The sequence below is a fragment of the Gallus gallus genome, chromosome 28 (assembly GCF_016699485.2).
Source record: "Gallus gallus isolate bGalGal1 chromosome 28, bGalGal1.mat.broiler.GRCg7b, whole genome shotgun sequence".
Classification (NCBI taxonomy): Eukaryota; Metazoa; Chordata; class Aves; order Galliformes; family Phasianidae; genus Gallus; species Gallus gallus.
The window spans coordinates 4,296,810-4,315,201 of record NC_052559.1 but is presented as its reverse complement, the minus strand read 5'-3'; the positions used below and the strand labels follow the sequence as shown (position 1 = coordinate 4,315,201).

The following is an 18,392-nucleotide window of genomic DNA, read 5'->3' as shown; positions in this document are numbered from 1 at the left end:
GGGACCGCTCGGGGGGAGAGGGGGAGCAGCAAAGCCAAATCCTTCCCGTGTCCAGGCGGGGGGATCGGCGCGGTGCCGCTGGCCGCAGCGCCCCATCCGCAGCCGGCACTGCGCTGCGTGCCTCCGCCCGCCGCCAAGTGACACGGATTTTCCATTCCCTGGGCTTCATTACTTCTTGGAACACAGACCGCGTGCGTTGGGCCGCGAGGGGCTTTCGCTTCCCTCCGTGTTTATTCTCGCTGCCGTGTGTTCTTTTGCCAGGTGAGGAGCGCAGCCAAGCTGGTCAGGGGGAGCTCGGCCGTATGGCTGCGGTTTGGCCGCGCGGGTGGGAACCGCTTCCCGCAGCACCTGCTGGCCGTCCGGCGGCGGAGCCGTCCCGCTGCTCACCGGGGGACGACACGTGTGAGCCGTGCGGGGCCGCTTCGCTGCATCGCGGCTCCGTTGGACGGCGCCGGGGACGGCCGGCGATGCTGAACGCGGTGCTGGGAGTGGAAGGACCCCGAGCGCTGCGCAGCCGTCCTGCAAAGCAGCCCCACGTGGCGCTGCTGCTTTCTGCTCGTGCCCGCTGCTCCAGCTTGCCTCCGGCCTGCTCTTCAGCACAGGGCACAGCACTGCCTACACCTATGGGCGTACGCACACGGCTGTTATCTGTATGGGACGTGACGGCCACGCTTTGGAGCCGATGGTCTCCATCCCAGCAGGATGCTGTGATGCACCATTGCTTCAGCTCCGTGGTGGGCGATAGGGGCTGCTCTGTGCCCTATGGGAGCGCTGCGAGCGGGGAGGAGGGGTGTGCCATTCTCACAGCCTCCCAGGAGAGACCGGGAGCAGCTCTGTGCCGGAGTGCGGCGGTGCGGAGACACGAGCAGGGCATCCTGATGGGGTGAGATGGAAGGAAGGGGACGGGACAGCCCCGGCACGTGCAGGCGTACCCCGGCCCGCGTGCTTCCCCAGCTCACGCTCTTGCTGGGATTACACGGGGATTAGTGGGGAGCAGCCAACCAGCAATGGAGAGGGATGCGACCGCCGGCACTAGAAGTGCCACCAGCACTGTGCCAGCAGGAGAAGGAGCAGCGCTGGTGCTGGCGCTGTGTGGGGGCAGCAAGCAAGAGAGGTCACCCGATGGCTCCTCTGTACTGACAGCGTGAAGGAAGGCGAGAGGCTGCGTTGGGCTGGGGAGAATCCAGCAAGAATAGGGGAAAAAGCTGCAGCTGATGGCTGCCTCCACCCACAGCAAATGGTGTGGAGACAGCACTGCGCAGAGCCGCTGCTGGGCGTCAGTGGGACAGGTGGGGGGAAAGCCCAGGACTCTGTGGGGAGCCCCGCAGTGCTGGGGGTGGATGTGAAGCACAGATGTGGGACTTGTGGCCGTGACAGGAGGGAGCTTGGGTGTGCTGAGCGGGCACAGTGCTGGGCCTCATGCTTTAGGGGGGGCAAGAATAGGGCTCAAAGATCCCGATGGCTTACAGCGAGCACCGGGAAAATGAGGGATGTGACAGTCCGGGGCCGATCCCTTTGTTTCTTACCCTATAAGTCAGATCTGGGCTTTTATGGGGGGATCGCAGCTCTCCACAGTAGGAGGGCTGCGCGGTGCCGGCGGGCTGTGTGTGCGGGATCAATGTATTACAGCAGAGCGCGTCGCTCAGCTGCTGCGCTAACACTGCTCGTAAAAACCACCTTAGATATAAGTCAGGCTCCGTGGGGACGGGGCTGAGTGCACTCAACAAATAATGAATGGGAATAAAAATAAATATCCAATGGCCCATAAAATCAAACAATAACGGTAACGAGGAAGTTCCTGGATCTGCTGCGGGAGATGGAGTCCCATCGGCAGCCTGAAACAGCACGAAATGCCCCCTCCATTCCCTCTCCGCGTGACACAAATCAGCACGCCTGGTCAGCAGAGCCGTGATGGAACACATCTTCCTCCCAGCGTCGTATAAATGCATTTTTCATGCTTTTGGGAGACTTCAGGGGTTCCATTTAGCTGGGATCTGGGCAACATGTGAAAGGCATTTACAGCATGAGGGGCTTTTCCTGCCGGGAAGCAGAGGCGCAGCGCTCCGGGCCGGGTGGCAGCGGGGCCACGTTGGAGCCGTGCCCTTCCACAAAAAGCACTTCAAATAATACATAAAGAACCTAAAGAATGAAATGTGGACGTGTGAAGTGTAAGCCTTGCAAAGAAGAAGGGGGGTGCTGCAAAGAGAAAGCGGCCCTGGAGGAAGCAGGATGGGATGGAGCGGGGCTGGTGCTGCAGGGCCGGGGCTGGGGGTGGCAGGAGCAGCGATCCCAAAGCGCAGTGATCCCAAAGCGCAGCGATCCCAAAGCTCAGCGATCCCAAAGCACAGCTTGGGGTGGTGGGCACCGCAGCCATGCGGAGGATGAAGAAGTCCTGCTTCCCTTTGTCCCAAAGGTTTTATGGGGCTTAATTAATGAATGTCTGTAAAACGCATTTGGAGCTGGGAATGAAATGTGCTGTGGAAATGCCAAATATTTTTAATGCTCCAGCAGATTTAGAAGGTTTAAATAGGAAAAATACACAGCGTTGCCTCTGAAATGGATTCCCCTCCTTGAAGCAGGGGGCTGCAGAACATGAAGTTTTCATCAGGCTGACTTGAAAGGGTGTTTTCATGGCTTTCCAAGCGCATTTATTCCCCCTTTCCCTTATACAGATGTGGACGCCGAGGCATGGGAAATCAAAGGGATTTACCCATGCTTGTTGGCAGAGCCACCAGGATGGATAATTTCCGGACTTCCCCTGGCGATGGAATGCCCTCTCGCCCATCCGCTGCCTCCAGATGCGTGGCGGCTTCAGAAATCACACAGCCCACCAGGCCTGGCCATGGAAAGGCACTGAGGGCATCGGATACGGCAACGGAACGGCATCCTCTGCAGTGGGATGCACCCACACGGCGCGGGCTTCACCTCAAAGCCTGGTCCAGGGTGGATGGCTGGGCGGTGTTTGGGGTTGGGTTGGGTTGGGTTTGGGTGGTGGTTGGGTTGGGTTGTTGCTAAGGTTGGGTGGTTGTTGGGGTTGGGTGGTGGCTGAGGTTGGGTGGTTGTTGGGTTTCATTGCTTGCCCTCAGTGTGGGCAGCTCTGACCCCAGGACGGGGGCCATATAACCACGCAGTCTCCAGAAAGCATTTCACGCTCGGAATCCCGATGGAAACCGCTCAGCCCTCGGGTGAGGGTCACTGTGAGGGTCACTGTGAGGGTCACTGTGAGGGTCACTGTGGGGGTCACTGTGGGGGTCACTGTGGGGGTCACTGTCACACAGCGGATGGCTGCGGCGCTGCCACAGCGCTGTGCGGCTCAGCGGCACCTCCGCCCCCACCTCGCACCCAAAGCCGCTCCGCTCTCCCGGCCGCGCCGTCCCCCGGGCCGCGGCACCACCGCGCTGCCGAGGCGGCCCCGGGCGCTCCCGTCCGCGGGCGCCGCGCCTCCCGAGGCCGTCCCGGGGCTCCGCGGTGACCCCCGGCGGTGGCGGCGGAGCGGCGCCCCGAGCACCGCTCGCTGCTGCGCCTTTAACGCGGCGCCCGCCGCCTCCCAGCCCGGCCCGGCCGCGGCGGCGCAGCGAAGATGGCGGAGTCCGGAGGGGCCGAGTTCGGCGCGGAGCGGCCCAGCAGGTGAGCGGGGCCCGGCGCGGGGTCGGGGCGGGGCCGCGGGGCCGGGAGCGGGGAGCGGCCCGGGTGGGCCCGGGGGCGGGCGGGGCCCGCGCCGTTCGGCTGCGGCCCCGCCGCGCTTCGGCACCGCTTCGTTTTCCGCTTCGCTTTCGGCCCTTCGCGGCCGGACTGCCCCGGGCGGACACCGCGCGGCGCTCCGCCGGGATAACAGCGGCGCTGCCCCGGCGGCGTTTGTGGCGCTGAGGGCCGCGGGGGCTCCGCGCTTCCGTCGGCGCGGCGCCGCCGCCGAGTTGGGCCGGGCCGGGCCGGCCTGCAGCGCTGCCGCGCGGCCCCGTGGGGCACAGCCGGGCACGGAGCGCGGGGCGGTGCGGGGCGGTGCGGGGCCGCACATCGCGCTGTGCTCTGCGGCGTCGGCACGGAGCTGGCAGCGCTCGGAAGGCCGCGCCGTCCGTCTGTCCGCGGGTCGCTGCCCGGTGGCTGCGGAGCGGCTGGGGGCTGTTCCGGGGCTGTTGCAGAGGTTCCAGGGCTGTGCCGGGGCTGTTGCAGCGCTGGGACGAACCGCCCGCAATGGGGCCGCAGCCCCGCGGCGCTCTGTGTGCCCGTAGGTTGGTTGGTGTGGGTAATTTAAAGCTGAAGCCCGGTGAAACGCGAGAGCCGCTCCTCGCTGGGTGTCAGCGGCCCGTTGTCAGTGATGGATTTACTGGGGAATATGGGGAGCCCGTGGGGAGAGACCTGGGGGGACATCGGGTACAGCGCACAGCCCGCGTGCAGCAAGAGGAGAACCTCGGGGCCCCTCCGACACAGAAGTGCCTCCTCGACGGCTCCTTCTGCCCCTGCCCTCATTCACTTACTGAATGTTTGCTCTCTCACTTGGAGGACGAAGCCCTGCCCGGCCATTCCTTGCACATGCCGTTACGGCGCTGCTGTTACCCAAACAGCACGGACAGAATTTCCATCTTTGGAATTGTGACCGCGTGGCTGAGGAGGGCTCTGCGCCATGCGCTGCCCGGGGCACAACGGGCGTCTGCGCTGGGAACCCCTCAGCCCTGCGCTGGGAACCCCTCAGCCCTGCGCTGGGAACCCCTCAGCCCTGCGCTGGGAACCCCTCAGCCCTGCACTCAGAGCACAGCGGGAGGTTTGGGGCTGTGATGGTGTGAAGTGCAGCCGCTGCTCTGCTCCCTCTGCCTGGGACGTGTGCAGGAGAAGCAGATGCTGGCAGCACGGTTGTGTCCTCTGCAGTATTCTTAGTATTGCTTTGCTGTTTTAACAGCAAGTGGTTAGGTTTCTTCTTATACATAAAAGCAAACAGCCCGAATCTTCTCTTTTGAAATAAACTTGCCTTTCTTCTTTTCCTCCTTTCCCTGCTAATAGCTTCCTGAGCTACAGTTGGTTTCGTGCCTTACTCCCAGCCCTCGGTCTCGCATGGAAGGACTGCAGGGTTGCCCTGCTGGTAAAGCTGTGCTCGGTGCTGCTCATGGGGCCGCACTTTGGGTTTGGTGAGCAGAACCAGCAGCAGAAACACTGCAGTCGTTGTACCCTCAGTCAGGGAAGCACTGTAGGCAATGAGATGTGTGAACTCCGCAGTGTTGCTCATAGGGCACAAAGTGAGGTCACAAAGAGAGAGAGGGAAAATACCTTTCGGGTGCACGGAGAGGCTGCCATCACGTAGGCCTTCAAGCAGGAGTTAATTGGGGTGCCCAGACGTGCTGCTGGGGGGGGCTGTGTCTCAGATCCTGCAAGGAGAGGAAGGCAGCCAGGCTGTACAGACAGCCCTCAAAGCCCTCCGTGATGCTGCTACACACTGCTGAAAGCGATCCCACCTGTCAAACCCAGAACGGATGGATGGGGGACCCGCAGGTCTCTCTTATCTGTGAGTACGCGTGTGTTGGATCACATCAAGAGAAAGTCAGCCTGAACTCCCCTAACCCCACTGCTCCCAGGGGGACAGCAGGACGGGCAGCGGGGCAGGGTGAGGCGATCAGAGGGAGGAGGATAACAAGGGCTGAGCCTGCCTCGCCTCCGTGCTGCTGTAACCTCACACAGCTTCGGCCTTCGCTTTGACATTCTTTCCTTTTGCAACCATACGAAGTTCTGTGTGGTTTATGTGTTCTATACTCTGCCACGTGGCAATTGAAAAGCAGATGTAGCTGTTAGATCTGGTAGACGCGATGGAAATGTTTGCAATCGGATTGGATCACTGTAAAAAATCACTGCTGCTTTCTTGTTCAGTGCTGGGAGACTTTTGAGCTGAAGGCTTTATTTAGGCCAGAAGAAAAGCCCAGTGGTTCTGTACAGGTTTTTCTCTTACTCAGCATTGGTGGCTCTGTAAAGAGGTGCCTCACGCTGTGGGTGAAGGCTGCGGTGTCTCTTCCAGTCCCTTATTTGTATGGAAGATGAGTTCTGGGCATGCAGAGAAATCAGTGCGGGTCTGGAAAACCGGGGGAGGGCTGTTCTGCACTGCCGGCTGCCCTGGGTTGTGTTGTGGTGTGAGGTGTGCATGGAGCCAAGCTGCCCGGGAAGGCGTGTGGATGTCTGGGATGGGCCCACGCCTGCCAGAAGGGTTCAGGTAAGGAGGGGAGCAGCTGCAGGTGGCCGTGGTGGTGAGGTCTGCTCGTGGAACCGAGCTGGAATTGGTGTTACGGTGCCAAGTGCTGGGGCAGCTGCTTGCATCTGCTGCAAGAAGTGCTTTCTCCAGCTTGCGTAAAAGGGACGGTGTGGGTTTCTTTGCCCTGCCTGCTGTTCCATCGCTTCACATTGCGTTTGCTCGAGATCCCTGGCTGCTCGGTGCAGTCAGCTGCAGGGTGGAGGTGTGGGGTGAGGAGGAGCAGCGTGCTGTGGGTCACGGCAGCGCGGCTCTGCTGCTCCCTGCCTGCTCCAGCACCACAATGACTGCACTGCTCTCATCCCTATTGCAGCGCTGCCCAGAGAGTGCCGTGGGCTGCTGCAGAAACGGGCTGAGGGGAATGCTGCTCCGAGGGCCTCACGGTTGGGTTTTGAAGTTGTTGCCTCTGGTAGCTCTGATTTGGTCTCGCTGCAGTTTGCTTCCTCTTCAAGCCAGGGTTTGACCATAGGGGCATATGGTGGGAGAAACCGACTGCTGGCAGCGCTGCCTTAAGCAGCGGCACAGAACGCATTGGGAGCCACGCACCATGGGGATGTGCTCAGTCACACTGTGTGCAGTGTGAGATCTGCACTGACCGTTCCCTCACGTTGAAACTCCATGAGGTGGCACAGAGTTCGGTGTGTTTGTGGATCTCACCCTCCACTTTTTTGTTCCATGCTCCAATGCACCATTTCACCGGCCAGCTTTTGACAGACATCCAGTTTCATTAGTGCTCGTAGCAGAAACCCAAATCCCACCTCCTTTGGCTCGCAGGCAGCCTACGGTGGAAGTCTGGGCAGAACATATCTGTGTGTGTGTGCTGGGCTCTGCCCGCGCCCAGTTGGAAAGCAAACAAGAGAAAGACGCAGAGATGTTCAGACTTCTCATGATGCAAAAAATAACAATAATATTACGATAAAGAAGAAGCAGGAAAGACCTTTGCCTTACGGTTGGGTCGCGGGGGTTTCCTTGGCTCCAGCTTTGGGGCAGGTGGGATGAAGGATGCTGAAGGACGAGCGGGAAGTGGATGGGGAGGAGCAGATTGAGAGCTGACAGCAGTGCCTCTGTGTTGTTCTCCCTTTTCCAGACGTTAACTTCTCCTTAACTTTGAGACTGGAAGTTTAAAAGACAAAAGGTGTTTCAAACCGCTGCTGAATTCTCACTGTTCGCTTTGGGACGTTTTACAGAAGACCATTTTCCCCCACAAAGCATAAATCCTTCTGAAGCTCAAACTCATTTATGTTCTTCGTTTGAGCACTCCAAATTGCCTGTCACTTCTAAATAGGGACGTTGGTCTCAGGCTTTCCACTTGTATTTATTGCCTTTGATGAAAAAGAGGGTGTCAGGAGGTGGAAATGAGTGGAGGCGGAGGAGGGAGGTCGGAGGACTTAAGGGGAGGAGGTGGAAGAGGGAGCACAGAAATTTTGCTCGCGTATCTTTCTAAGGATGATGGAACCATTGCCTTCAGCCAGTGCGTTAACGTTTCATCAGCTGCTGTGCTTATTGCTGCTGCATTTGCTGAGGACCCGATGGTGGGTGCTGTTCTGGGGGTGCTGGTGGCTGCTGCTCGCTGCTGTGCTGCCAGTGGGTTACGAGGGCAGGAATCCTTACAGTGCAGCTCTGCTCGCACCCAAAGGCCGGCTGTGGCACAGGGGGGGCAGTGCAAGGTGCTGAAAACTCCTCTCCAGCACTGGGGCATGTGATACGGAGCTGGAGGATCTGAAGCATTGCAGTAACCATGGCTACCAGTGACTTATCCGAGGGAGTTTGACTTTTGTTTTGATTTTTACGTGTCTTAATTGTAGTTTAAAAATCAGAACCTGAATGTGTTTTTCACTTAGGCGTGAAGCTAAGGGCATTAAATGATTTGCATTATTGAAGTATCTATAATGCTGCCTTTCTTAAGGCAAGTCCTTAGTATTCGTACCGTATGTGCTAAATAAAGTCACTCTGCAGCTTTATGTTGGTTCTTTTGCTCTCGCCATAAAAAATTGCTGCAGGTTTGAGTGCTCTGGAGGTGCCTGGCCGGCTGTTTTGCAATGCCAAGCCCTTTGTTTGTGTGGCACTGTGTGCTTGATGTGAACACACACAAGCTGCTGCTTTTCCTCTGTCCTCTTTTGTACCCCAGCCATGCCCCGCGGGGTCCTGCCTTCAGAGCTCGTGTTTACTGTAGAGGCTGGCTGCTGGAAGGCTGCCCTGCTTGGAAATCCTGCCAACCCCTTGGAGTTCCTCCTGTATGAAACATAACCGAGCACCACCTGCCCAGAGAGTGGGAAACCGTGGGTGGATATTAGCAGGGATGCTGAGCGGGGATGCTGAGCGATGCAAGCACCAGAACCATCCCTCCTTCCGTGGAGGACCGTGTTGTGAAGGAGGAGTAGCGAGGGGCCAGGCACTTGTGTAGCAGAAGAATTTTTTCCCTTTGATTCAGTGGCTGAAATGTTTAATCTAGCCTGGTGTAGTTCCCTCTGTTTGTACTTGTGCAGGAGTTACAAACACGCTGAAATATGAACTCATGCTTCGTAAGCCTTTAATTCCAGCTTTGATGTTTTTAATCATCAGTACAGATTTGGTTAAAAAAAAAAAAAAAAAAAAAAAAAGAATAGTGAAATGATTCATTAGCTTGAAATGCATCTTGGATTACGCTCGGCGCTGTGCAGAGCAGAGGAGGCAGAGCAGGGCCAGCTGTCCTGGGAGCAGAGCGCGGGTGAGGCCGAGGTCACTGCGGCGGGCAGAACGTCACCATCGGTGCTGCGGGGCAGTCCTGGGGCTGCTCTTGGAGGCCCTAAAATGTCCCAGCCCGTCAGCTTTGGAGGTCCCGTGGGCGTCCGGCCATGTGTTCTGCTGCTTCCTCACCACGTCTGTTTAGGGTCTAAAATGAAGCAGTCCTTGCTTGGGAACGTCAGTTAGGATGCGGGGCAGTGTTTGGGGCACGAACATGGCCACCCTCCTGCAATAGGTGCGGCGGCAGGAGGAGCGTTTCTGGACTTGTTTGCCTTCCCTGCCTGCTGTCTGCCCGGAGCCGCTCCTTTAACCCTCACTTTCACCTCTTCCCCATTCACGTGGGTTGGCGTTGGTTGTCCCCAGGCTGTGGTCACGGCTCTGTGCTGAGCTCTGTCCTGCAGTGACTGGGGAGGATTGAAAGCAATCTGGCTTCAGAGCAGCAGCTTGGAGACAAATCCTCTATCCCATTACTTGTCCCTGGCAGTCCCTTTTTGACAACTGGGTGTCAGTGATGTTAGTGGTCTTGGAGAGGGCTGCCCGAGGCAAGTAGTCCATCTTCTCAGTGCCTCTATTGAAGTCCAGCCCACTAATCCAGCCTGCCTCCTCCCATATGGAAAGTGGGGTTTCTGTCCTGGTAAAGTCACCTTTGTAGTGGTGTATTCACCGGGTTAAAGACCTCAGTCACGTCACCATTGACAGACAGCTGTGCAGCCCATGGGATGTGCCGTGGAGGTGCTCCGTGTGGCTGACAGTCTCCCTTTTGACATCTTTCAGGGCAGGAATGGTGCAGCCATACAGCTCTGGCACTGCTCAGCCCCACTACAGCACACTGCGGGCGCAGGAGCTCTGCAAAGCTCTGCCATCTTCTTGAGAGCATAGATGGAAAAATGAGGAAAATTCCAGAAGCTTGAGGGCCCTGCCTGCACTGTAAGGGCTGGGGAAGGAGCAGAACAAACAGTTTCTCTCTATTGTGAGATGAATGGCTTTTATCTCGGAGGCATGTTTGGAACTGCTGAGAAGTGGATGCAACTCCGCTGAAGTTTGTCTGCAAGGCTGCCTCCTCTGTAACAAATTGTTAAGCAACAAATGCACGGCATATTCAGATCTCGCTTTAGACAGACAGCCTCACAAAGGCACTTTGAAATGTTCAAGGCCTCCTTTTGTACTGGTTTGACTCTGACATCCCACTGCTGCTTTGCTCTCCATCTCCAGCGAGCGGAGCAGAGCTGAGTGATAACGTGGGGCTGTGCCCGGCGGGTGACAGCTTCTGCTGCAGGCCCCTTCCTACCAGCCGTGCTGCAAACACTGCTGCTGTTTTCACACCTGTCTTCCCCCCCCCCTCTCTTTTTGCTGATTTCCTACTGATTCCTCGTGGTTTTTCAGTGAAGAAAAGTGCCATGGGCAGAATCCTGCAGGAGATGGAGCTGCAGGGAGCGGCAGGGCTGCCATCCCTCCAGTGTGCTCTATGTGGGGCAGCGAGGGCTGGCTTGGTGAGTGGCAGCGTGCAGGACGAGGCCGTTTCCTTACTTGCGTGTGATGTTTCCTCCTCTCTGCTCCAGCGGATCGCTCTGAAGAGAGGAGTAAAATGAGTTTGACACGATGAATATTCATGTAGTCGCTCCCTCCAATCGCTTTCCTCCTTCGCCATGGGAAGAGTGGGAGCGCGGCGATGATTCTTGGCTCTCGAAGTAATGGATAAGGGTCTTGTCAGCAACTGCCTTTCTGCTAATCCTTTTTATTAGGGGAAGGATGTCGTAGCTGGACGCCGTTCTCTGTACTAAGGCTGTTAGCGTGCTCTGACTTGAAGGGAGGGACTTCAGGGGAAGCACAGCTGAGTGCTGTCAGTCATCTCAATGAGAACCCACATGAATTTCGAGGCGCAGTTTTGAAGCAGACTGCAGAAATGTGGTGGCTGCATCCCGCAGCCCTGCAAAGCGCTGTGGAGCTGCATTGGCTCTCCCAGTGCTCTGATGGACATGACAGATTTCCCCTGGCTTGCCTGTTCTCAAAGCCTGCAGGAAATTGCAGCCTGATAAGTCAGGCAAGTCGCAAGTCCTGCCCATTGTTCCTTATCGTTCGGGGATTGCTTACATCCCCCATTCTGTTATCCCATCTCCCAAACGCTCCTCTAACCTCACCTACTTGTTTGGTCCACCGTGTGTGGCTTCTGTGGTGGTGGTGGTGAACTCTCTGGGTTGGTTGTTAGCAGATGGTGTGGATCTGTGGACATGCAATGCTGTTTTCCAGATTTGTTGTCATCTATTTGTGATCTTTTTTATGTCACGCTTCCATAAGAGACTACAGAGCCCAAACAGCAGGTGGCTTCTGCAAGGCTAAGATCCATCCCGAATACTGACTGGTTCTTGTGTGTTTTCTTCCCAGAAGAATTCAGAGAACGTGGGATGTTGATCCAGAAAACTAGTTCAGAGTTGGATGAAGTTTGTTAGTCAGCCTAAGATTTCTCCTCCTGCTGGTGTGAGAGCAGCACACAGCTGTGCGGGACGCACTGCCCCGCGTTGGCTCGGGGAACCTGCAGCAGAACTGTGGTTACCTGCAGGGGAGCGCAGCGTATCTCAGTGTCCTTTCCACTTGTGCAGAAGTGCTGCTGCTGTTCACCTCCAAATGCGGTGCTCTCACTGATGAGTGCATTCGAGGCCAAGCGAATCTAAGAATGATGCTCCACGCACCGAGGAACACGTGTGAGAGGCATTGGGAAAACCAAGGAAATATTTACACTGGGAGGGGACTGTTTACAGTGCAGTTCAAACAGTTGACGTTATTGAGAGCAGCCAGTGCTGTGCAATATTCTGCTTTGGCTCTTCTCAGGAGGGTCAGGCATAAGGAAAGGATCAAACGGGGCGAGCAGGGCCGTCCTTGGACGGTACGGGATATCTAACAGCTGCACTTAGGTTAGGTGGCGAGAAGAATAAGCAATTGTGAGTCAGTCTCGTGGTTGAAGTCGAGGTCAGGGTGGACTCTGGGGTAGCAGCAGTGTGTGGACACCACTGTTCATGGAGACGTTGGCCCCCCCTTGCTGATGGTCCCCGCAGCCCACGTGTGCTGCAGTGTGACAGGTTGTCAGCAACACACGAGTACAACTTAACATTTTGGATGTCTCTTTTGTGCTGGGATAAGGGAATACAACCGAGGTACTGATGTCATGATGGTCTGTGTGGCTGTCGAGCTGGGAATTTGCTTTCAAACTGCTTTGTGTTACAGAATCTCCCCCAGCATGCTTTGTAGGTATACCACATATTGTTTTAATTTAAAACCAGCCTGTCTCTCTTGTTCTGTTTTTAGCATGGCTGACAAGAACAGCACCCTGAAATGCACGTTCTCTGCTCCTGGCCACAGCACCACTCTGCTGCAGGGACTGGCCTCGCTCCGAGCTCAGGCTCAGCTGCTTGATGTCATCCTCACTATAAATAATGAAGTGTTTCAGGTTCATAAAGTTGTCTTGGCTGCCTGCAGTGACTATTTCAGGTGAGAATCTGATAGGGAAGCAGGCACTGTTACCTCTCCCCTTGGTTTCCGTTTCCCCATCCTCTCCTACCCCAACCTCCCCACCGTGCCCCAACATCACTCCCCCACACGACCCTTTGGAGGTATGGTTTGCACCACAGATGTCAGTGGGATTCCCTGAAGGTGTGTGGAGGTCTGGGGTCTGCCCCTCTGCGTTCTGATGAGGTTGTTCTGCCGCAGCCACTGGGCTGAGACCCATCTCAAGGGCAGGTCTTGAAGCCACCTCGAGGAGGATGAGGCGTTTTGTGCGTGTGTTCCCCAGCCCATTGGGAACAACTGTCCCTTTCCGTGTCTGTAGAAAGCCAAAGCATGAAGATGAGCTTCCTCTGCCAAATTAAGGCGTGGTGAACCAACTGAAGAGCGGGGAGTTCAGTCTAAAGTGAAAAATTGAGTTCATCCATCTTGCCTCTATTAAAGTCTTGTCTAACAGTTCTGTGACGTGGGGTTCTCTCTCTCCGTTCAGCAGTCCCTTGACATGTAGGTTCCTTCCTGACCTGAGCAGGTGACCAGGAGCAAGGGATGGAGGCATATCTCTTGGATATCCCATTTCCTCAGCTGCTCCAGTGGTGCCCGTCTTACGAACCCTCACATTTTCCAGGGTGTTCCCTTCTCTCCCCCTTCTGACTCCCCGTGGTAACATAAACCTTCCAAGCTTATCGCTCTCCCTAACAGGCATGCAATTAATGATGGAGCTGATCTTCCACCAAATGCTAATAGCACTATTTGTATTCATAAATGCTGTATGCAGTGCCACTGTTAGTGTGTTTTCCCTGTTGAAATATAATTGCTGAGTAGGTTTCTTGCTCTAAGTTCTGTGGCATTAAGTAAGGTTGTCCTGGGGAACAATGGCAGAATAATCTAGCTTTTGAAAATACTCTTTATGCAGAAGAGGGGAGGGAAAAGAGTGAAAGTGAGGCATTTATATCATCAGCATTTAAAAACCATAACACTTCTTCAAGGAATGGCATTTTATTTGATGGTTTGTCTTCATCATGGCAACAGTAATGCTTTTCTTTGCTTGTGCACATCCAGCCCTGTGTAGCTAATGCATGAGCACACATATGTCTGCATCTCCTCTGGGGCAGGGGATCAGGCAGCATGCTGTTTGGTGACATGGGATATGCAGGGGGATTTTAGCAGAGTGCTCTCATCTGCTGTATGGACAAATAATTGCGAGCAGTGTTCCTGGTCACTCGGTTACAGAAAGCTGATTTCATGCGCAGATATTTCCTTATTTAGGTCATTTAGCTTTCTGTAGGTTTGTGCTGGACGGCAGCAGTTCTTCTAGCCTGGTTTGGACAGGAAACTTGGAACTCCTGTCTTTTGACAGCGTTCCCAAGGTATTTCTTTATTCCTGTGTTGATGCTAAAGAGGAAGAAGGTCTGTTCAGCATTTTCTCTGAGTAATTTGTATCTGAAAGCCATTGCAGCTCTGACACTGTGCCTTCACGGTGAATTTACCTTTCAGACGTGAAGAAGTAGGTTATCAAAGGCAAAAAATTGGCCTAAAATGTGCAGGCAGTTTGAATGGTCTTCGGTGTGACAGCCTTTGTGGGCTTGCTGTGATGTTTGTACAATGATGCCGGGTGGTGAAACTGCATGTCACTGTTCTTCAGCAACCTGGTTTGACTTTGCCTTCCTCAGAATCGCTCTGCTGCTGCTTGTCGAATGCTACACACAGCGCAAACCTTTGCCCCCAAGCCACCAATATGTAACAAAAGCTGCTGAAACGTAATGTAAACCCATAAAGAAAATGTGCAGTCCTGTCCCCATCACGCCTGCAGGCCCCGTGCCTGGGAAACGCAGCCCTGCTCTAGAGCAGCCGTTTACGAGATGCCTGCGCACAGTGCTCGGCGTGGTATGTGCTTCCTGTGGAGTTTAGGAGCCTCCCAAGGAGGTGATCGAGGGCCTAATCTCAGCGTGGCCTGGTCAGCCGATGTGCTTGCAGCTGTGCTGTAAGAAAATCGTGGTGTTTTTTTTTTCTTTTTTAATTGCCTTCCAGCCCCCTGCTGTCGTTCTGCAACATAACAGATATTTGCTGAAGTGGTCGCAACTCCTGTTTTGTTAAGGCATTGGGAAGGAGCCTTGGGGAGGAGGTTCTGTTGTGATTACCAAAGCCTTCTGTGAATTGTATTTGCGATGGCAATGCTGAAGCCATTGGATAACTCACCTCCAGTGCAATGGGCTTTGCCTGAAGGCCCCGCTCAGGACAGCTCAGAGCCTCACTGACTTCTTAGCATGGATGTCTCCCCACAGGACATTCTTTTTTACACTCACAAATCCTGCATAGCTGAAAATTAGGCAGTTAGAGTTCTGGGTGCCAACCCGCGCTGCTGCAGATCCCGTTGTTGCCTTTGGCTGCTGAATATCAAGGATCCTTTGGCCCAGCATGCAGCGCTCCCTGCTCTGATAGCTCTGACCCCCTCCTGGCGCTTTGTCCTGGGAACCATCCCTACACACAGTGCAGTGAGGCAGCACTGACAAACCTAACTGTGATAGCTGAATGTGACTGCTCAGTGTGCTGTTTACGCAGGCTGTGTATAAGTAACTGCATACTCCTTTTTTTTTTCCTCCTGGCTTTTAGAGATTTAGCCTTGATTTATGTCCCTCCCTCATCCTTCCTAAGAGGTTCAGTATGTTTTAAAAAATGAGAAGTAATACATCATTTATACAGAATTAAAGGGGGAAAATTTTGTTTGTGTTCTTGACCTCCAGGGCGATGTTCACGGGCGGGATGAGAGAAGCCAGCCAGGATGTGATCGAACTGAAAGGTGTATCTGCAAAAGGACTGAAACACATAATAGACTTCGCGTACAGCGCTGAAGTGACTCTTGATCTCGACTGCATTCAGGATGTGCTGGGAGCTGCTGTCTTCCTCCAGATGGTGCCTGTCGTGGAGCTCTGCGAGGAATTCCTGAAGTCTGCCATGAGCGTAGAAACGTGTCTCAATATCGGGCAGATGGCCACCACCTTTAGCCTGGCCTCCTTAAAGGAATCCGTGGATGCATTCACCTTTAGGCATTTCCTGCAGATCTCGGAGGAGGAGGATTTCCTCCACCTGCCGCTGGAGCGCCTCGTTTTCTTCCTGCAGAGCAATAAGCTGCAAAGCTGCAGCGAGATCGACCTCTTCCGTGCCGCCGTCCGCTGGCTGCAGTACGACCCCACTCGCCGTGCCAGCGCCAGCCAGGTGCTCTGCCACATCCGCTTCCCTCTCATGAAGTCCTCCGAGCTGGTGGACAACGTCCAGACCTTTGACATCATGGTGGAGGACGTCCTGTGCCGGCAGTACCTGCTGGAGGCCTTCAATTACCAGATCCTGCCTTTCCGCCAGCACGAGATGCAGTCCCCTCGCACCACCATCCGCTCCGACGTTCTGTCCCTCATCACCTTCGGCGGCACTCCCTACACCGACAACGACCGCACCGTCAGCTGCAAGGTGTACTGCCTGCCCGACGCCAGCGGGCGCCAGTTCAAGGAGCTGACGGAGATGGAGGTGGGCAGCAGCCACTCCTGCGTGGCCGTGCTCGACAACTTTGTCTACATCGTAGGGGGGCAGCACCTGCAGTACCGGAGCGGCGAAGGAGCGGTTGATATTTGCTACCGTTACGATCCTCACCTGAACCAGTGGCTGCGAATCCAGGCCATGCAGGAGAGCAGGATCCAGTTCCAGCTGAACGTCCTGCACGGAATGGTTTACGCCACCGGCGGGAGGAACCGCTCGGGGAGCTTGGCTTCCGTCGAGAAGTATTGCCCCAAAGACAACGAGTGGACTTACGTGTGCTCCCTGAAGCGCAGGACGTGGGGGCACGCCGGAGCCACGGTGGGAGACAAGTTGTACATATCAGGTGGGTATGGGATTTCAGTGGAAGATAAGAAAGCCCTGCACTGCTACGACCCGGCCGTGGATCAGTGGGAGTTCAAAACCCCGATGAACGAACCCAGAGTGCTGCATGCCATGGTCAGTGCAAACGGTAGGATTTACGCGCTGGGAGGCCGCATGGACCACGTTGACCGTTGTTTCGATGTTTTGGCCGTGGAATATTATGTGCCCGAAACAGACCAATGGACAACAGTGAGCCCTATGCGCGCAGGTCAGTCGGAAGCTGGCTGTTGTTTGCTAGAGAAAAAGATTTATATCGTAGGGGGGTACAATTGGCATCTGAACAATGTTACAAGCATTGTGCAGGTGTACAACACAGAAACTGATGAATGGGAAAGGGACCTACATTTTCCAGAATCTTTTGCTGGGATAGCATGTGCTCCTGTGATACTGCCACAGATAACCACCCCGAGATAGCCGAGCACCACTGCGCCGGCCGTGAGACCACCTGGTGTTGCATGTCATTGGGATGCTGTGCTGTTTCCCTTGTTTGCAAATGGTATTGTGCATCTTCTGGGCGAGGGAAGGAGAAAAATAGCTTGCGTTCCCTCCTCCGTGAAGTCCCTCCTTCTCTTCTCTGATGTAGTGTTCTGGCAGGCATGCTTCATCAGAAGCACTTGTCAGCTAGTTAGACTTAGCAGATGTTACAGCTGGAAAAAGCTTTTCTCTTTTTTTTCTGTTTCTGAAAAGTGTGTGTGTGGGGGGCGGGGGGGGGGGAATGCATTTTGCCAACTTTCCATATTTTTAACAATATTACACATTGCAAACACTGACAGCTCAGGAGTAACTCAGTACTGTGGTATGTTTAAAAGAGTTCAGGTGTGATTTTTACTAATAGCTCCAAAAATCATTGTGTGTCAATCTGTTGTTTTTTAGCAGACAAAAAAACCAAAACCTGTATAACACACTGACCTCCAGAAGCAATAAAGGGACAGCGGGAGCTCCGAGAGCTCAGGTGCTGGGGTTGTGAAAGCAGATTCTTGCTTTGCAGAGGTGACTTGCTTTGTTTTCCCCCTCCAAGAAGGGGATGCTTACCCCTGCACACCTCTGGCCTCTGTTGGTCCTTCACTGTTTGGATTACGCTGCAATTCCAGATCCCCTCCTCACCCCTCCAGACATCAGCGTGATATTCTTGTCCAGAAATTCCCCCTTAATTGGGGCGTCCGCGGTTCACAACACTGAAGCCATGTTGATAACTTGATTACACACAAACGAGCATGATTTTTTATAACTGCCAAAAATTTGTTTGGCTTCACTGGCAATAAGAGCTCAGCAGCTGTTATCAGGGCTGAGCCAGTAAAGGCTGAAGCAGGGAGCACCCGGGGGCTGTGCAGGACCTGCCTGCATGCATCAACCCAGCCCGTTGTGCACGGGGAGGCGGGTGCTGCTCATTCACCTGCTGGAGGGTCTTCTCTCTTGACTTGTAAATAAGATACCGAGTTTCATGACGAGATGGAAGTCCGAGCAGAATGGCCTTTGTTGCTGGTGGGTATTTTAAATTAAGAGATTGGTTTTAAGATGGCTCTGTCATCTTTGTAAAGTCTGTGTTTGCTGCACAGAATTCTGTTATTTCTTGAACTGTCCTTTCCTCCAAGCCATTTTTTTTTCTAATTAATTTGGCTGATAAACGAAGTTGAAGTTTCTTCTTTTATCAGGCATTCTGTTTCAAGGGCTTTGTTTTGTATCTGTGGAAGTTTGGTTTGATGTACGCAGCCTTCTTTGCAGAGAAACTGTTGCATTCTGCTGGTTAAATAAACGCCGTGCTGTAACCCGTAGAGACAACGTATAATGTCTGTTTTGCTGATGAATCACTCATCAGGGCTGTGTAAAGCATGAACTCCATACCTCAGATTCACTTAAAGATATTTCTCTCTGACGATTAAAGCACCTCTGAGTATGTTCTGCTGCGAGGGCACGTGTTCCTCAGTTGGTGTCTGCGTTTGAAATTTGAGTTAAAATGATGCACAGTTTGGTTTGTTTCTGTCTATCTGCTGGTTTGCCAATAATAAATTGATGGAAAGTGCTTGTTGGTGTGCAGTGT

At 54.5% G+C, this 18,392-nt stretch overlaps 1 protein-coding gene across 5 annotated transcripts in view; it reads left to right on the top strand.

Annotated features, from left to right (window-relative positions):
* The first annotated feature begins 3,565 nt into the window (after positions 1-3,565).
* The window catches only part of KLHL26 (kelch like family member 26), a 31,252-nt gene continuing 16,425 nt past the window's right edge, over positions 3,566-18,392 (top strand). Inside the window, exons 1-3 of one of the 5 annotated variants that reach the window (XM_046904704.1) lie at positions 3,566-3,627; positions 12,251-12,433; positions 15,187-16,562. In XM_046904704.1, the coding sequence (XP_046760660.1) occupies positions 3,581-3,627; positions 12,251-12,433; positions 15,187-16,562 (1,606 nt within the window). In that variant the 5' untranslated portion in view covers positions 3,566-3,580. Of the gene's footprint in view, positions 5,495-6,703; positions 10,441-12,250; positions 12,434-15,186; positions 18,375-18,392 lie in introns of those variants that run through there. The other 4 variants (XM_015300138.4, XM_040653775.2, XM_040653776.2 and 1 more) reach the window with 4 other exon arrangements.